This window comes from Sciurus carolinensis, chromosome 12 (assembly GCF_902686445.1).
Source record: "Sciurus carolinensis chromosome 12, mSciCar1.2, whole genome shotgun sequence".
NCBI classification, from domain to species: domain Eukaryota; kingdom Metazoa; phylum Chordata; class Mammalia; order Rodentia; family Sciuridae; genus Sciurus; species Sciurus carolinensis.
Window position 1 is genome coordinate 4907533 of NC_062224.1, and position 20205 is coordinate 4927737.

The 20205-nt window shown below is 41.0% G+C and overlaps 1 protein-coding gene across 6 annotated transcripts in view; it reads left to right on the plus strand.

The window, feature by feature from the left end:
* Ryr2 (ryanodine receptor 2) overlaps nucleotides 1–20205 on the plus strand; it is a 605596-nt gene that overhangs the window by 286243 nt on the left and 299148 nt on the right. For all 6 annotated transcript variants that reach the window (XM_047520965.1, XM_047520967.1, XM_047520968.1 and 3 more), the window contains exons 13-15: nucleotides 11133–11297; nucleotides 15497–15618; nucleotides 19653–19836. In XM_047520965.1, coding sequence (XP_047376921.1) covers nucleotides 11133–11297; nucleotides 15497–15618; nucleotides 19653–19836 — 471 coding nt within the window. The remainder of the gene's footprint in view (nucleotides 1–11132; nucleotides 11298–15496; nucleotides 15619–19652; nucleotides 19837–20205) is intronic.

A 20205-nucleotide genomic window follows, 5' to 3' on the forward strand; every position in this document is an offset into this window, starting at 1 on the left:
CTCTACTGTTTATTTATTATCCTTTATTGTATATTACATTTAACTCATTTCTACCATTGTATAATGATGTGCAGTTTCGCAGGTGTTGGTATGTTTATGTTAGCTCTCATAAGTAACACTGAAAGCCTTGTAAATTGCAGGGAGACCAGAAGTAACTCTGAAAATATGGCGGCCTTTCCTTATGCCTTTCCCTTGCGACTCCTGCTCTGGAGCCCTTGGGTGCCAGAAGATGCCTCTTGTTCTGTGGGTCACTGGAGGTCTCCGGGAAAGATGGCCAGTGTAGGTGTTTATTACCAGGGTGAAGCTGGTCGGGTCCTGTGGCCAGCCGCAGAGGGGACATGCATGTGTGTTTCCCCTGTGGGCCCACCGAGGGGCTCTCCTGTGGGTACTTCAGTGACTTGGGGGTAGATGGGGCCAAGTTCCCCTTGTTTTGTATTAGGAAAGTGCAGTTGATGTTGCTACAAAAACCATACACCAGGGGTGTTGCTCCTTACTCTAAGAGCAGTGGAAATTTGCTAGTCTATTCAGATAGCAACCCAGTTCAGAAAGAAAATATCCAACTCACAGAGGAGTCAGTGGACACACAGTCAACTCTGCCCCCAAGCACCCAGCCAGGGTGGGACCAGACACCCAGTTCACAGCTCTGAGCCTGGACTCCTGGGCTGGCTGGTGCACTCACTCATCCCAGGGTGGAAGGCTGCCATGGGAGCCCAGAGCTGTGTCCCTGTCTGCTCGGCGTCACACAGCGGAAGTACCACACTACCTCTCCACGGCTTCCTGAAGATACCATCTAACTGTGGCCTCCCAGATTCCTACTTTTCCTATAAAAAGCTGAATACTGAGTTTTTCTTTCTTCAGTTTTTCTAGTATAATCTGAATCCCCTCTGATGAAAACAGATACCTCTGGAAAAGCAGCAGCTAGGTTCTGTAAATGCAAACACAAATACAAAAGAGAAGGGTATATTAACATATTTCAAAGTATTCTTATATTAATAGCTTTTGATACAGTAGTTCATTTTTTTAAAATGAGAAATGGGTTTTATCTTATAGAAATAAAATAAAACATGTAGATAGAAATACATGGGAAAATTAATTTTATCATTGTCATAGCTCAAAACTAGAAAAGACTCGAATGTTTAACAAAATGCATGTTATAATACTCAGTGGTATTAGCTGTCAGAATATATTGAGCTGGAAAGATATCCATGAAAATATTGTGGAGTGATATGGGTATTTCAAGTCTTACTTTAATAGAAAAGAAATCCTTCCATATGTTGTGCATGCTTGTACAACAGCTGTGGAGAGATGCACCACTTTTAACTTCAGATACTTGAGATGGATCAAAAGGGATGCTGCATGAGAATTTGAGAGTAAGGAGACTTTTTTGTTGAACTTCAAAAAAGTAAACCCCCTATGACAATGGGTATGTTTCTTTTATAATATCAAAATCAATTAGCGAAACGCCACCATTGCACTGACATGCTGGGCCCACGTTGAACGCACCCTTTTTCTTTCTTTTGGATGGATTCCTAGAAATGAAAATACTGACTCCAGAACGATGAATATTTGGTAGCTCTTGATATATTCTGCCCAAAGCAATCGCGCTTGACACATTCTTCTCCGACTCTCTCGCCTAATATTCTGTCAGCGTTAGAGTTTGCATGTAATTCTTTTTACTGTTGGGTCCCTCTGCGGTTTCCACTCAGGACCTCTGATTCTGGAAGCTGACGTGGCACCATGTCACAGCTCCCCCCTAGGGCCAGCAGCCCAAGATCTGAGCCTCCCTTAAGTGTGTGACCAGCGTCCCAGGTGGTTTCCTGCCTGGCCCTGCATTCCTGACACCTCTCCACTTGCCAGTCATGAGGAACTCGCCCTGTCGACCGTCTTCAGTTGGTGACGGTGACTGCATGTGTTGACAGGTTGAGAGTAGAGAGCGTGGAGATGAAATTGAGGAAGATGCTTTGCTGGAAAAAATATGGGGAAATTTTATTTTTAGGATCACTGGCAGGTTAGGTGGTAAATTTTTTTCATGAGGTAGAGATAATAACTTATTACTTTAAAAATTTAAGTTTTGTATCCTATATTTAATATATAGATGTTAGTTTAAAAGAGGCTACAGTAGTGTAGAAAGAGGAATTAAGTTATTTAAATAACTTACAATCTGACATTCAGATTCACCTCCGTGTGTGCATTGCAACTTATAGCATATTTGTATGTGTGTTAATGCTAAGTAGGGTCAACTACATATGGTATTGGGTTTAATTTATTTAATAAAAATGACATACTACTACATTGCTTTGTTCTTTTTTGTTTTGGGGATTGAACTCAGGGGCATGACCACTGAGCCCCATCTCCAGTCCTGTTTTTTGTATTATTTAGAGACAGGGTCTCACTAGGTTGCTTAGTGTCTCACTTTTGCTGAAGCTGACTCTGAACTTGTGATCCTCCCACCTCTGCCTCCTGAGCCACTGGGATTACAGGTGTGTGCCACTGCGCCTGGCTACATTCCTTTTTTAATAGAATTTTGACCATGATTTAACATTCTGTTGCAAAGACTTCTGATAATCGAGCCACCTCCTAATGTTTGAGTATTTAGATTATTTTTTCTCGTAATGAGAACATTTTTGTCTCTAAATATTTCTGCGTATTGCTGACTACTTCCTTTCTGAAAGTTGAACTGTTGGGTCAGGGCGAGGATGCTAAGGGCCCTTGGTCCTGGGAGCTCCCAGCGGGCAGGGTCAGGGTGTGCTTTGTGGTGAGTCCCTGGCACCCTCCCTGCTGGGTGTCCTTCATAGGTGAATGCACACAGCCAGGTACTCTTCAGAATGAGTACAGGATTCATTCCAAGCTGCAGGGTGAGAAAGTCGATGCTTCTGTGCAAACTCATCAATAGATAGTTAACTTTTTGCTAATGTGGAAAGATACAACTCGATGGCCTCCCCTCCTGTATTCTGTGCAGAGTCCATCTCTTTTGCATTCCACCCATACCGTTGTAAAGGTGTGTTATGTTTGATGTTCCAGTGGGTGAAACATTCTACAGGAGGCACATTTTAGCAATTGGCTTCCTTTCCTTTCCAAGGGCTCATATGGCTTCTGTAAGCAGACGAGTAGGAACCACACCTTCCTGGGTTTCTAGCTGAGTCTCCCAGGGCACCAGCTTTGGATGCTCTTCTAGGACATGACATTACGGTTTGGAGTACACCTCAGAGAACCTAAGGCATTTTATATATTTTAAACATATATGCATCTTGTGCATAGATTCCTCACATCCTCAATTGCAAGTGAACTTTTGATCATAACATACAGACAAAAATAAAATCAATCGAGAGCACTATGTGAAGCATATTATTGATGTCTGAACTTAACAGCAGTTTATTCTCAAACTGGACATAAATACGTTCAACTGGGAGTAGAAAGACACTCCTTGTTTTTCTACTACAGAGAGACTTGATGCTGCATCCTCTCTCCTCCTCTTGGAAAAAGAAGGGCGTGAAGGGTCTTCCCATGCCGGCTTCCAAATTCTGAATTCCACTTGGGTGCTGTCTTGAGCCCTCTCTAAGCAAGGTTAGCATCTGTCCAACCAGGCCTGCCTCTGGTTTTGGTGACATAGGCATTTTTAAAATGACTTTTGCTCACAGTCATGCCTGGCTTCCAGGACTGTGGTCTAGAGCGGGTGACACAGATTCCCATTTGTTAGTCTAAAGTTGAGTGGCAACATCTTCTTTTGCATCGTGTGTGTGATATCTTAGATGAAAGAAAAAAGTTGGTGCATGATTGTGCTATAATATGTTACCTGATTTTGATTGGCAGAAAATATTTTTAAAAAGTAGATGTTTATGATATTAGCAAAGAGTTAAAATCCAACTGCAGAGTCTTGGAGCAAGTGCTGGAGTTAACATACCACATTTTGATAGTTTAGTTTTATTTACAATCAGATAAAAATATGAATGGGTATCCAGGAAAAAATAAATGATGCAGAAATGTATGCCTAACAATACTCTCACATGCATAGACATTTGTGGAAAAATTAAGATGTAATGAATGGTGTTGATTATTTTAGTTGGAAGGAAGCCAAATGCAATTAAAGTTCATTCATGCCGAAAAGTATTTTCTGCTTTATCTTTTATAATAAGGAAACATTGAACTTCAACTAAATGAAACAGAATAAAAGTAAAGTTTTCACACTGTCAGTATTTTAGAGAAAGCTGTGTTGCCGGACAGTTTGACCATCCATTTGTTAACAATGATCACACGCAGTCCCGGCTCCTGTTCTTTCAGATAATGTTGGGTTCACTTGCGTGTGGGTTGCTTTCTTTCTCTGGGAGTTACACCTGCTTATGTTCTGCTCCACTATTTCCAGTGAAAAGAAAGAGGACTCACTTCTTGAAGACAAAGACTCTTTCTTTTTGTATCTTAGACCCAGGAATACTTTAGTTCATAAATTACCTGGTATAATTTCTGTATTGCAAATCAAGTTTCCATGATGGATGAAAGAGTAAACTTTTTCAGTTAATGGAAAATACCAGCTTTTGTCCTGGGCTCCTGGGTATGACTTTGGAAATTCTGAAATGGAAATCAGTTCTGATGAACCCCTGCATGGACATTGGCTTCCTGTGTTTCTGATGCCCTCCTTGAAAGTGTGTCCCTAAAATTTTACAGATCATGAAGACCATTTTGCCTTTAGATTTGTGGGTAGTTGATATAAGGGCCATTTCTCTTGATTGTCCCAGGGGCATCTTTGACACTGATGTAAACATTCTGTAGGTAAGGTCCAATTCTGGATTTGACAGAAACACCAACCATTGCTGACAATCCTATGTGTTCAGAACAAAGTGGATCAAGTAGGAAATAGTTTGTAAGGTAACCTACATTGGTTCTCTCCTAATATTGTACATAAGGAAGAATACAATTTCTTAAGTGTATATTTTCTTAAGCATGTTTTCCACTTCTCCTAGGACTTTAACCAGCACTCTAAAATGTCTTCAAATGTCAGTTTTAATGACACAGTAGACCTTACCAATCACATGTATGTGCAAAACCCCCAAGATGTAATTTTTTTTTTAAGCTTAAATTGCCGGTGAACATTCTTCTGTGAGGGTTTCCTCCAGCCTCCCCTACCTGCTGCTGCACCAAGAAGGGAAGCCTTTTGCCATTGCAGTGTTGGAATGACAACCTCCAAAGAGATTGCCAATGAGACCACAGGGATTGTGAAACAAACAGCAAAAACAGAGCATTTTTAGGATGTACTTCTTAGAATATTCTTTTTATTGGGGATTTTTATTTTTTTCAGAAAATGTGTAAGATGTTTTAAAACATACACTCTCTCACAATGGAAATAATGCTTAACATTTGTTATGTGCTGAACTATGTTTTGAACACTCTTTATGCATTATCTCATTTAATCTGCATAAAACTGTGGAGTTTGAAGACTTTATTTTTTTGGGTGCTGGGGACTGAACCCAGGAGTGCTTATCCACTGAGCTACATCCCCAATTCTTTTTATTTTTCATTTTGTGACAGGGCCTCCCTAAGTTGCTGAGACTGGCTTTGAACTTGGAATCCTCCTGCTACAGCCTCCTAAGATGCTAAGATTAGGGGCTGGGGAAATAGCTCAGTCGGTAGAGTGCTTGCCTTGTAAGCACAAGGCCCTGGGTTCGATCCCCAGCACCCCAAAAAGAAAAAAAAAAAAGATGTTAAGATTACAGATGTGTACCACTGCACTTGGCTTGGAGATACTTTTTAATTTTCATTATGCATTTGAGGAAACTGAAGCTTGGATAGGCTCTGAGGCAGATCCAGACTTTGAACCTGAGTAATAAAGCTGAGTCCTCTTTAGTAAGAAATGAAAGGTTTAACAATAATGACAGCTGCCAGAGAAGATAAACTGCTCACCTGTCATTAGAATTCTTCAGTGATTAAGTGATAACATAACTAAACATGAATTAATTTTTGTTTTATCTTATCAAAGTCGTTATACAAAGTTGTCAACGAAGATGAACTTTGCATTTAATTAGAATTAAATTCTAAAGATATGTTCACAGTAACTTTTTCAGAAGAGGTATTGATAAAATAATAGTAAATAATGGTATTTATGGTTTTCCAGAAAGTACAGAAATCTAGTTACAGGTTTTACTGGCATAAAGCTGAGTGTGACCTTGCTGTAACCTTCTACTGTCAGGAAGGGAAGATCAAGCGCAAGCCCTAGATGTCTGCAGTCTCCTGCTCGGGGAAAGACTAAGCCCTTTTCCAGGTCTCACCTGGTGATAAATTCATTTCCTCAGGCAGCTGGGTAGGGTCTGTGGCACCTGCGGGAGGGATTCCTCATCTCCCCATCCACTCACAGAGGTGATGCTGGCTCACACCCAGGGGCCTTGCTGCCCTGCTCTGGGGGAGCCCCTCCCAGGCCTTCCCAGCCCGAGAGGTGCTCTGAATCCCTTCTCTCCACAGCCCACCCAGGAGAATGTTTCTGAGATTTCAGATCCCAGGGATCAAGAGAACCATTCAGCTCTTGCATTTCCCCCTGGGCTGGGTGAGGCTGGCCGAGCTGGTCAGTCCCAGTGATCTCCACGATCCTCTTCACATGTTTAAGCTCATTTCACAGCAAACAGCTATTCTGTGCTACAGTGTGGCATGAAGAAGGAGAAAATCAAAAAAATTGTCTTTTGGCCTTTTGATTTTTCCTAAATTTAACCATTATTTACGTTAAGGAAAACTTTCTTTAAAAACAAGCAAAACCCATAAACATCTATCTAAGTATAATGGATTTTTTTTTTCTTCCTATCACACACCCGACAGAATAATTTGGATAGATTTAAGGGTGATTTCAGCTAGTGCTAGAAAAATCCCTCTGCTTTGCCTGGTCTGGGTACTTAGAATATAAACTTAAGATTTAGTTTTAGTTTCCTAATGAGCCTAGTTTGAAAAATCTATGTCTGTACATCACTTCATAAGGCCGTTCTTGTTTAAAAATACCTTTGGCTTCACAATAAGTCAGTCTGGCATATCCAATGTCAAAATCTCACTTAGTATTTTTCAGGTCAGTCCTTTTTACTTCTGGAACCTTTTTGATGTTCATTTGTGAATTAGATTTTCCAAGAATTCAAGAGTGCTCATCTTGGGAGTGGTTTGTCAGCACATATTCTGTGGGAAATCTGAAAGGCTATGATCAGTAAGTCTTCACTGAGGACCTGGTGTTTATGGGCACTCAGCTGGTCCTGAGCATGTGGAACAATTTCAGTAAATTATCAACATTGCCCTGAGAGTGGAAGTACAGTATTCACAAGAATTTGTGAATTGAGAGAAAACATCGATCCAAACATATCTCTCATAGGAAAAACAGCAGCCTTTTCAATGACTTTTAGGTTGTGTTGAAAGAATTGCTTGATCTTTGAACATTTTCATGGTCCTCCTGATGGTTACATTATTCTTACAGATGGGCAAAAACGTATAGGTATAATGAATGCCACAATGAGCAAGAATCTTGGCATTTCCTGATTGATCATAGAAGGGATAGGAATTAAATTTCACAAAGCCTTTTGAGGGATGTTTCCATGTAATGTCATGCTTTTAGTTGCAGTCTTGTCTTCAGATTGGAAAATTTCTGCTTGTCTGCTTTCAACTCCATTGACTTTTTGTTATACAATTCCAATCTGAGGTTATATTGATCCAGCTCATTTTCTACTTCAAATGGTTTTTCATTTTGCTGTATCGTTTCTTTTTTTGATAATTTGTATTTTCTGGCAGAGTCACTCATCTGCTTATTCATTTTGCATATATTTTCCTTTATGCCCTTGAACATATATTTGCAGTGTTGCTTTGAAGTCTTTGCTAATCGTAAGATCTAGGGACATTGATTTCTAGTGTGGTGTATATGTGTTTCAATATACTTCACATTTTGTTTACATCTACTTATTTTTGACAGTGTGTTTGATATTAGAAATGACATGTTATAGGGACTCTGAATTTTATTTATTTTTCTGAGCAGTTATTTTGGCTTGCAAGTCTTTAAAGTTGTTGAACTGAACCTTCAGTTTTTCTGCCTTTTTTCAGAGAGCAGTTGCTTATATTTCTGCTCAGTTCTTTCAGCTTCCATCTGCTGCCTTTGTACTGGACCTCCCCTGAGCATGCATAATTCAGTGTTCAGCAAGAATTTGCATGAACTGTAAAAGAAGATTTTTTTCAGATGCCTCTTGGTCAAGGATTTAGCCCATCTAATTTTCTGGCTGCTTGTGAGACCTGAGGTGTCCCTTGACACCAGGAGGACAGCAGCTTGCTTCTGCCTGAATGGCAGGAGGATTGGGCATGTGCTGGAGGTAAAGGCAGCCACTTATTTGTCAGGCTGGGTGCTGTTCACTTTCCAGTTTGCCCCTGCATTTGGTCCTGCTCAGGTGCCTCTTCATAGATTCTGAAAATTTTTTATTTTTCAAATTTTGTAGTAGCTACCCCTGGGAGGATCCATGTAACTCTACCCCTTTGTTTCCCCAAGCAGGACAGCTCAATAGAAGATAACACTGAGAAGCTGGTCCGTGGCCAAGGTCACGAGACTAGAGACAGGCCGTTAGTGAGGTCATGACTCGCCTGGTCTGGACCTCATTTCTCTTAATTCAGGCTCATTTTCTTTTCTTTTTTTTTTTTTTAATTTATTTTTATTGTAACCAAATGGGATACATGTTGTTTCTGTTTGTACATGGAGTAACAGCATACCATTTGCATATTCATACATTTACATAGAGTAATGATGTTTGATTCATTCCGTTATTTTTTTCCTCCCCCCCACCCCTCCCACCTCTCTTTTCCCTCTATACAGTCCCTCCTTCCTCCATTCTTGCCCCCCTCTCATCCCCCATTATGTGTCATCATCTGCTTATCAGTGAGATCATTCATCTTTTTCAGGCTCATTTTTTATTAGCTTGACCATGTGCTGTGTTCTTGGTTCATGTTGTGTTGTGTTTGTGATTGTTCAAAGCACTAGATTATTTTCATCTGAATACTTCCTATGCCCAAGCTTCAGAAAATGGCAGGAAATGAAGGGTGTTTCGTTCAGTAAATGACCACAGTTCCTCCTTCTAAAGTCCCTTCAGCAGTCCTTGCTAGTTCAGAGTGACCAGTGTAATAATGCAGAGTAACTCTTGAAACATAGTCATCCTGAAATTTCATAATTAAGACTTGCAGGCCACAGAGAGATGGGAATCACTTCAGTAAAAAACAAATAAAACATAACTTCACAGTTAATGACTGTGTGGCTTCTCACAACACAATCTATAAGCCCATAAATAGACTGCAGAGTAATTCCTCAGATAAAAAAATATTCAGAGGTTCATTGTTTTCTTCTGAAGACATACTTATATTGTTATATTTTCCCTGGGATTTAATTTTCCTGCTGACAGGGTTAGTGCAAGTAGATTAGCACTTCATCTCATTTAATAGACTGAAATCAAAATGTTTTATTACCTGTTTTATTGCAAATCCTTAGAATAGTGTCCCAAATTATTTGTGTGTAAGACTTAACTAAGTTGATAATTGTATATTTTCTTAGATGACCTTAACCTTTCTGTTTTAAGAGTTTCAACTCATTTTAATTTTGAGTTTTCAGAATCATTTCAGGATCACTGGTTATTAGTACTGAAGGCAAATGACATGAATAACCTGTCAAACTTTTTGAATTGTTCCTTTTTGGTGTAATGCGTACCTTTTGAATCTAACCCAAGAAAACATTTGTGTAATTATAGGTAATTTCAAAGAGCAATCCAATAACCAAAGACACAGCAGAAACTTAAAGTAAATTTAACAAGGAAAGTTAGATTGAGGGAGAAAAGAATTAAAAACCATGGAAAAAAGGTGCTTTAAGCTTTTTCACTGTTGTTTTAAGGACACTGAGAACTTTAAGGCCGAGCAAGCTTCTAAAGCTCAGCCCCTTTACAAGTGAAGAGAGACCTTATAGTCCAGATTGGGAATCGGTGATGTGGAAAGTGAGTGACACCTTCAGTTCGCGGGAAATGATGGCTGTCACTAATGGTCTCATCAACGACATTGTCCCCGTTGTCCTGGTCAAAAGCTTATTCCTAAAAATTTTTCACTCTCTTTAGTTATATATGATAGTAGAATGTATTTTGCCGTATCCCACATACATGTAGTATAACTTGTGGTTGTACATGATGTGGAGTTTCACTGGTCGTGTGTTCATATATGAACATAGCAAATTTGTGTCTGATTCATTCCACTGTCCTTCCCATTCCCACTCCCCCTCGCTTCCCCCCATTCCAATCCGGTGAACCTCCACTCCTCCCTCTCCCCGCCGCCTATTGTGAGTCAGCATCTGCATATCAGAGAGAATATTTGACCTTTAATTTTTTTGGGTTTGGCTTATTTCACTTAACATGATCTCTCCAGTTCCATCTATTTACTGGCAAATGCCATAATTTCATTCTTCTTTATGACCGAGTAATATTCCATTGTGTATATGCACCACATTTTCTTTATCCATTCACCTGTTGATGGGCACCTAGGTTGGTTCCATATCTTAGCTACTGTGTAAAAAGCTTATTCAGTTGCTTGTTTTATGCTCATAACTTTACATGTATTATAACTTGTATTATAACTTTACATGTATTATGTAACTTTTACATGTATTATGCTCATAACTTTACATGTATTAAGGGAGGTACTTTAATTCCATTTATAGATGAGAAAACAGGTTTAAAATGTTAACTAACTTTTTAAGGTCCTAGAGATAATAAGTGACAGAGGTTGGACTCAAATTTTTCCAACCCTTAACCTGTGCTGTTAGACACCAATAGAAGGGGGAAAAATCCTAGGAAGAATATCAAGCCAGAATTGCTCATTTTAAGGTCTCTGGTTTGAGATCTTAAAATTATTTATTTTGCTGCTAAGCAAAATAAAGCTTTATGTTATGACCAAAATAATGTTCTACCAATGTGAACAGTTTAAGAAGCTGTTATTAATTTTGTAGCTTCCCACTTCGATTTTTAGTAGGGCTTGAACTGCTAGGGTCTTTGACCGCAGTCACATCAGGGGCTCCCGAGGGCTGTGCCGGGGGCACTCCCACCAAGGCCAGGTCCCGCGGACACGCGCAGTTCTCTCTAAGCCTGTGCTGATCTTCTCTCTCTCCTCAGGAAAAGCTTGACGTGGGGGTGAGGAAAGAGGTGGACGGCATGGGAACGTCGGAGATAAAATACGGCGACTCGGTGTGCTACATCCAGCACGTGGACACGGGCCTGTGGCTCACCTACCAGTCGGTGGACGTGAAGTCCGTGCGGATGGGCTCCATACAGCGTAAGGTAGGGGTGCGTGGAAGCACAGTCACAGCACTCCAGTGTCCTGTGAACGAGGATCACAGAGACCAGGGGAGGCAGCCAGCCCTTCGCCACCTGCTGGGCTCACTGCCTGGCCCACTGACGGTCAGATTGCCTCATGTGTCTCAGTGTGGCCGCCAAGCCAGGCTCTGCCCCCGGCTGCTTGCCAGCGCACACAACCCCATCTGCTGGCTTTTAAAATGGGAGGCAACAGCGGAGAAAGCAGCCACTAATGAATTGTTAAGGTTTTAGCCCATCCCACCCTAATCAGTCCCCCACAATAGACTCAGGCTGTGTTAGGTCAGTTGCTTTCTGGAAGTCACATCCCTGACACCGGGCTGTGGAATTCATGCATTTAAATATTTAGGGAAAAGATGCATCAGGTTCTGGATTCCAGCTTGGTCTCCGTAATTCCCTTTGCTCTCTGTCCACGCTGCTACTGAGCGTGTCACTGACCTCTCCCGGCCCCTGAGATGGCTGTGATGCTCCTAGGTGGTGCATGAGTCACGCTCTTGGGCTGCCCCCATTTTCCTGGCTGTTTTTGTTTTTTTGCCACTTTCTAGACATGGTCTTTCAATTTCCAGCATGTCCCCTACAGCACAACTCCTCACAGCCTCTCAAAAATCCGAGGCTTTTTCATGCCCGTGCCTTTGCTGTTGGGAGTACCTTTGAAACCTGTGTCTGCCAGCTCCTGTCCATTCTTCAGAGGTTACTGTGAAGATCACTGTGGAAGTTCTCCCTGTATCACTGATCCACTGCACTCTGTGTTCTCATAACATTTGCAAATATCTTCCTAAATTTTAGATCCACACTCTCTGCTGTTGTATTTACTGGCCATATGTCTCTCTCTCTCTCTCTCTCTCTCTCTCTCATTTGTGAGTCCCCCGACGGAGTTCATGGTAGTGAACTGCTCACATTTTTATACATGATATACAGTGCAGGGCACAGAACCAAATAAAAAGACCTGTTATTTCTAGAAAGGTGAGACCTTGGAAATAAAGGATTTAGTGAGGAAGGAACTTTTGTTTTTAGTAGACTTACGAATCACTGTCTATACCCACACTAACAGGGTACGTGACTCACCGTTACTCTGATTGGGACTGACAGGAGGGAGTCTGATGCTGGGCTGCGGGGTCCAGCTTGGTGCATCCTGTGGAACTTTCCCTCAGGATTTGGGGTGCAGGTCTTCATCCAGTTCTCCTGCAAGGCCATTACCATGAGATGATGACCTGTTTTTGATTTCTTTGATCTTGGTTCATAAATCTGGATCTATTTGTATGGATTCAGTGTACGAGAAGCATTTCTTGCTTCTTACTGATGAACCTGGCTGGTGTAAGACTTGGAAAACGTAAATACCTGCAAGGCAAACAAAATAACGGGCAGCGAAGTAGCACTGTGCATGCTCCTCGCTCACGGCCAACCGCGCTCTGGTTGTTTCTGCGGCGCTTCCGTCCTCCTGCCAGGGGGTGGTAGCTCCTGATGCGTCCTTGTTCTCAGTTAGCAGGGGTGACCTTCCTGTCCGTTGCCACGTCAGAGCTCGCTGTGGAGTTCAGACAGATGGTGGCACTGGTGCTGCCAGGCACAGGCCGCCACGCAGAGCCTTTCCGTTCCCGAAGGTTGCCCGGGAGGGCTGTCCAGCTTTCCCTCCCAGATCACCCCTGCCTCTTTGGCCAGAGTGATCTTTTCACTCCTGCTTCATAGAAGTCACGAGTTTTGCATCCTTAGGACAACTGACATTATTTTTGTAGTTAAGTAGTCTCTTAATGTTCTGATTTTACTTAGCTTTTAGAAAGTCAGCCATGATAGCCAATTTTATCAATTAAAGGAGATAAAAATCACATTTTAGTGTCCTTTAGTTTGATGATGAATATTTTACCAGACATCCAATTGCTGAAAAATCCCTACATTCACAGAATAAGCTATATTTGACCATAGTGTGTTGTTATTTTGAAATCCTACTAGGTTTGTATATATTTATTTTATATAAAATTATTGAATATGTACTCATAGGGAAAATTAAATTTTCTTTATTTATGGGTTGTTACATTTGAGTTTTCATACCATTTTCATGTGTTACGAAATGTCATTCTTCTTTGGTCTTTTTTTTCATCTATTAACAATGTAAAAATGGCTTCATCAGAACAAATCCTGAGCTCAGCGTAGTGACTGATGCCTGTGATCCCAGCAACTTGGGAGGCTAAAGCAGGAGGATCACAAGTTCAAAGCCAGCCTCAGCAGATGAGCAAGGCACTTACCAACTCAGCAAGACCCTATCTTGAAATAAAATATAAAAAAGGACTTGGGCTGTGGCTTAATGTTTAAGTACTCCTGGGTTCTGTCCCTGATAACAACAACAACAAAAAAAACCCCACAAACAAACACCCCCCCAAAAAAAAAATACACACGATGAGCTGTAGTTTGCCAACCCCATGGCTACTCTGTCTGCCTTCAGGGGTGTCTCCTCTTTGAAGGTTTATCAGCGCTGACCTGTGAAACCTTGGAGTCCTAAGAACTTTAGAATATTGAACCAAATCATCTTTCTATTCTTTTCTAAAGACACTTGTCTAATTAATTTTCTGCCTTCATTGAAGGGACTCCTTTTGATGATTCTCTTTTTTTTCCTCCTATTTGAGAGGAAGTCATGTTATGTTGCCCAGGCTGGTCTTAATTCCTGGGCCCAAGTCACCCCCAGCCTCAGCCTCCTGAGTAGGTGGGACTATCGCTGCCTGCCACCCTGCCTGGCTCTACTGATTCTTCTTAATTTGCTACGAATCCATCCTTTTCCTCTGGAATACACAATTATTGACATCTTTATTTTTTCCTGCTGTAGAATCGCATATAGTATTATATTCTTATAATTAATTTTCCATCTTCTTTGGTTTTGCTTTCTATTTTATTTTTAACTTGGTTAGTGAGAGGCTTATTTATCTTCTCAAAAAATCAAATTTTGTGTTTATTCATCCTTTCTAGCGCTTTATTTCTAGATCATTAATTTCCCCTTTTATCTTCATAAATTCCAATTTTTCACTTTATTTGGCTTACTTTTTATGAAAGTCTTAAAATGAGTAGTGAGTTCTGTCATTTCCTAATGAAGGCATGGAAGCGTATAATCTTGTGTGTGGGGGGCTGGGGACCAAATCCAAAGCCTGGCACAGGCTAGGCGAGAGCCCTACCCTGAGCTCCAGCTCTGGTTCTTTTTTCTTTTCATTTTGAGACAGAGTCTCTCTAAGTTGCTGAGGCTGGCCTCCAACTTGTCATCTTCCTGCCTCAGCTGGGATCACAGGTGTGTGCCACTGTGCCTGGCTATTATGTAGCCTTTGACTGCAAATTATCTTTGTCTCAGAGTTTGGTGTTGGGAGTTCCTCTGTACTTGCTTCCTAGATAGCGTGCAATTTTAGTTGTGATCGCTGATTTCAATTCATGCGCTTGACTAGGTGTCCTGAGCCACCTTACTGGAAGTGTCCCCTAAAGGGGGCAAGCTCTGAGAAGCACATGCTGGAAGGTTCTGCTCACATACGGCGCACAATTGAGCCATGCTGTGGAGTCTGGAAAGTGGGGAGCATTGCAAAGACAGGGCAGGAGGGAGCTCCGGGCATGGAGTGGGCCTTTAAACTGCCCTGATGTCTTTCTTCCTGATCGGGTGTTGGTTCCACATGTGTGTGCACCCTGTGAAATTCCTCGAGCTATTTACTTACGATGTTTGCACTTACCTCTCCTAACATTTTCTTATTAGAAATTTCAAAACATAGAACCTAACAGAAGAGCTTATGAAAACATTCGGTTTGGATCTTGGGAAGCATTGCTCAGTGCCTGGTGCTCAGTCAGCCTCTTGGGGACGGCTGTGTAGCCTGTGCTGCTGCAGGAATGGGACGTGTGATCTTCCCTTTGCAGCGCGTTTGCGGGGGCCAGAGATCATTTCTTGAATGGAGACAGGTGGAAATTCCCTGCTGTTCAGCTCTATTTATTGACTCAGCGTGTAAAACAATGACTGAATGAATCCGTCGCAGGCTGGGTTCTACAGGGACCTGTGTATGTTACTCACTCTTAACACAGGCACAGGGACGCCTCTACCTGCCTTTTGATTCTGTTTGGGTCACTGCTCAGCGTTTGGGGAGTGCAAGGTCTTCATGCTGGCATGGGACAGGAGCATGGGGGACCATGGCGTCACTTCTGCTCTCTTGCAGGCGATTATGCACCACGAAGGCCACATGGACGATGGCTTGAACTTGTCTAGGTCTCAGCACGAAGAGTCACGCACAGCCCGAGTCATCCGGAGCACGGTCTTCCTCTTCAACAGATTTATAAGGTACTTCTGCTTTGGTTGTCCTGGTGGTTGACTTTATTGTCATTTTCTTCCTGGGTTTACAGGTACACAATTCCACAATGTAAATATACAGTGAGGGAGGGTGGCAGAACACAGTACAAAATGCTGCTTAGACAATAGCACGTCTCTTTTCAATGAAGGAGAAAGGAACTGACTTTACAAGTGGTGCATGTCACTCGTAATCGACAGCTACAGGTCGGGGTTACTCTGCAACTTGTTTTTATGCTAGATTTACTTCATTCCCTTTTGCAGAGAGAATAATGAAGCCTAGATGCTTGATGAGTTTCAAAGTACATTAAAAAATAGTGATCCTTGTATTAACTGATTTTTCTACCTAATGATTGAAACAGTTGCATGTCCACACACTAAATCAAACTTGTGGCCTGTGTTTTTTGATAACATTCTATCAGCACACCTTGTGGCCTATACAGAATGGATATCCTCTGTCTCTTTAAATTTGCAAATTTGATTAGGAAAATTTTCTTGAGATTTTATATATACGGATAAATCAAAATAATGAAGATGTTAAAATCAAAGTATACATTTTTACAAATTTCTATACATCTCATTATTTAAAATTTGCTTTTGTAAACTTTGGGAATGGATATATTTTATGTTTATTGACTATATTTCTTCATTTTCATTGATTTGTTAATGTTTCTATGAGGCTATTAAGAGCTTTTAAGTTAATTTCTTATCATCATATAAAAATTGCAAATACTTTCTATAATGTGTTAGTTTGGAAAAGAACTTTAAGGTGTTTTATTATAGTAGCTAAATTAATAAGCCATTTTTGACTTTGTAATGTAAAAAAGATCTTCCCTACCCAATATTATATTACCATCCACTTAATGACTATCTGCTTTTATAAACCATCTGATGTGTGTGTGTGTGTGTGTGTGTGTGTGTGTGTGTGTGTTGGGAGGGTGTTTATGTGACTGAAGAATGTGCATAGCATGCAGCCTCATGCTGCCCCTAGTGTTTATTCCATTTCTTTGCCTCATTTAAACCTTAAACTTCATCAGATGCAGTAAGTCTTAGAGACTTAGAGATGGGGTAAGGTGTCATTTTTATATTTGTTTATATTACTTGTATTAATTGCATTATTCTATATGGTACTTCTTGCAGTAAGTAGGAAAAGTTATAGAAGTGATGAAAACTGAGTATTAGATGAACTCTAATGACAAAATTAATATGGAATTTCAGGCAGAAACCTTAGAATAGTTGCAGTTTTATTATTTTTACTGACTGATGAAGGGGAAGTTCAGTATTCCAAAATGATGTTTTCTTCATGTAAATGATACATTTTAAATGTTTTGAGCATTATAAAGTTCAAAGCTAACTTATTAATTCTTAATAGGCCTTTTATTGTTTCTAAAATGCAAGTTTTTGATGTAGTCAGAAAAATTTAAACAAAGATGATTACTTTGCAATGAAATATTGCCATACAGTTATATTGATGCAGAAAGCAGGAATTTGAATATTTCTGTGCATTGATTTTTGTCATGACCAGTGAGCACTATGGTATCAACTAGAGCAGGGCTGTTCTTTTTTTTTTTTTTTTTTTATGGTATCTGCTTCATGTATTTTTTTTTTAACAAACTTTTTACCTTGAAATAATTTTTATTTAAAAGCATCACATTTTAACATGCTTTCCAGACACATTCAAAACTGTGAGTTTTAAAAACTGAGAATCTCAGTAAGCTCAACAAATTATCACATTCCTATTTGCTAGTGTTTTGCTTCAAAGGTGAGAAAGTACACCTTATTCTTCTATCTTAATCTAATTTTTAGATTGGAAAACATTTATTTTGGATAACTGAAAGGCACTTCAGTAGGTTGTTTACCAATCAATATGTAATTTTTTGAATTAACATCAATAGAACATTTTTTAACTGCTAGCAGTTAAACAATATAGTAGTTGGTGTCAGTGATCACAGTACTGGAAATAATTCCTCTTCAAAAGTAAACAAACATTGGTCTACCTGTCTCTTTTGGTGCCAATACCATGTCGTTTTTGTTACTACTGCTCTATAGTAGAGTTTAAGGTCTGGTTTAGTGATACCTCCTACATCACTCTTCCTGCCCAGGATTGCTTTGGCTATTCTGGGTCTTTTATTCTTCTAATGAATTTCATGATTGCTTTTTCTGTTTCTATGAGAAATGTCATAGGGATTTTAATTGGAATTGCATTAAATCTGTATAGTGCCTTTGGCAGTATGGCCATTTTGATGATATTAATTCTGCCTATCCAAGAACATGGGAGATCTTCCCAACTTCTAAGGTCTATCAGTCGTACAGGACAGAAGACACAGAGACAAACCCACATAAGTACAGTAACCTCATACTAGACAAAGGAGCCAAAAACTTACAATAGAGAAAAGATAGCCTGTTCAACAAATGGTGCTGGGAAAACTAGAATCATATACAGGAAAATGAAATTAAACCCCTCTCTCTCACCCTGTACAAAACTCAACTCAAAATGGATCAAGGATCTAGGAATTAGACCTGAGACCCTTTACCAAATAGAAGAAAATGTAGGCCCAAATCTCCATCACGTTGGCTTAGGACCAGACTTTCCTAACAACACCTCCAAGTGCAAGAAGTAAAAGCAAGAATCAATAAATGGGATAGATTCAAACTAAAAAGTTTTTTCGCAGCACAGGAAACAATTAATAATGTGAAAAGAGAGCCTACAGAGTGGGAGAAAATCTTTTCCACACACACTTCAGACAGAGCACTCATCTCCAAAATTTATAAAGAACATAAAAAACTTTACACCCAAAATACAAGTAAATGGGCTAAGGAAATGGGCAGACTCTTCACAGAAGAAGATATACAGGTGATCAACAAAGATATGAAAAAGTACTCATCATCCCTAGTAAGTAGAGAAATGTAAATTAAAACCACCCTAAGATTTCATCTCACTCTAATAGAATGGCTATTATTAAGAGCACAAGCAACAATAAGTGTTGGTGTGGATGTGGGGAAAAAGGCACACTCATACATTGCTGGTGGAGTTGTAAACTGGTGCAGCCACTGTGGAAAGCAGTATGGAGAATCCTAAGAAAACTTGGAATGGACCCACATTTTGACCTAGTTATCCTACTCCTCAGTTTATACCCAAAGGACTTAAAATCAGCATACTACAGTGATGCAGCCACATCAATGTTCACAGCAGCTCAATTTACAATAGCTAGATTGTGGAACCTAGATGCCCTTCAATTGATGAATGGATAAAGGAAATGTGGTATATATATACAACAGAATATTACTCAACCATAAAGAAGAATAAAATTATGGCATTTGCTGGTAAATGGATGAAGTTGCAAAATATCATGCTAAGTGAAATAGGCCAAGCCCAAAAAAACCAAAGGCAGACTGTTTTCTCTGATAAGTGCATGACAATATATAATGAGGGGGATGATGGGGGGAAGAGAAGAATGAAGGAACTTTGGTGTAGAGGAAAAAGGGGTGGGAGGAGAGGGGATGGAAAAACAGTAGAATGAAACAGAATTACCCTAGGTATATATATGATTACATGAATGGTGTGAGTCTACATTATGTACAACCATAGAAATGAGAAGTTGTACCCCATTTGTGTACAATGAATCTAAATGTGTCTGTAAAAATAAAAAATATATGTATTTTAATTAAAAAGGTAAACAAACATCAAGCAAACGTCAGAATTATGAATCAGGGAAGATGTGGCTTCAAGCCTTAAAGTATATAGTGCTTTAAAATGAAGTGTTGACCTCTGGATATCCAGACCACTGGTTTTGTGGGCGTGGGTCCTGCGCCTCTGGGTGAGGGGCTTCTGGCAGGGGATGTGACACCCGTGGCGACCGTGCTGTTGCTCAGGGATGCATCATCCTTGTTGCTGGAGGACAGGAGGCCCTTCCTTCCATGTGCCGTCCAGTGGCAGAGGAAGCGAGTAACCCTGTGCGACTGTCAATCAAAGGACAGTAACAGAGAATCGTGGGTCAGTGACCGTAAGATGTCTGCTGTGATTCCAGGGGCCTGGACGCTCTCAGCAAGAAGACCAAGGCCCCCGCGGCCGACCTGCCCATCGAGTCGGTGAGCCTGAGCCTGCAGGACCTCATCGGCTACTTCCACCCGCCCGAGGAGCACCTGGAGCACGAGGACAAGCAGAACCGGCTGCGCGCCCTGAAGAACCGGCAGAACCTCTTCCAGGAGGAGGTGAGTCTGCGCCGGCTCCTCCCTGCTCTTCTTGCTGTGGAAGGTTCTCCGTCTTTCCACTGCGGTGGAGGGAGCAGGTGAGCTGCTGCACAGGGAGGCACGCCTGGCGGTCCAGGTCCTGACGTTTATTTCTCCGTCAGTGGTGTTGATTTCACAGGGCGGAACTTGCGCCCCTCTGGGAGGGGCGTGTACTGTGATCGCGGCCCTCAGCTGGCCATTCGCGAGCACTGCGCTTTGCTCCACGTTGGTTACATAAATACAGAGCCTCAAACAAGACACAGGCGGTTCTCAGCGCTCTGCAGGGGCCTGGGGACTTCCTGCAGGTGATGCTTCAGGACCACAGGAGCTTCGTGCGCAGAGGGAGCTGCA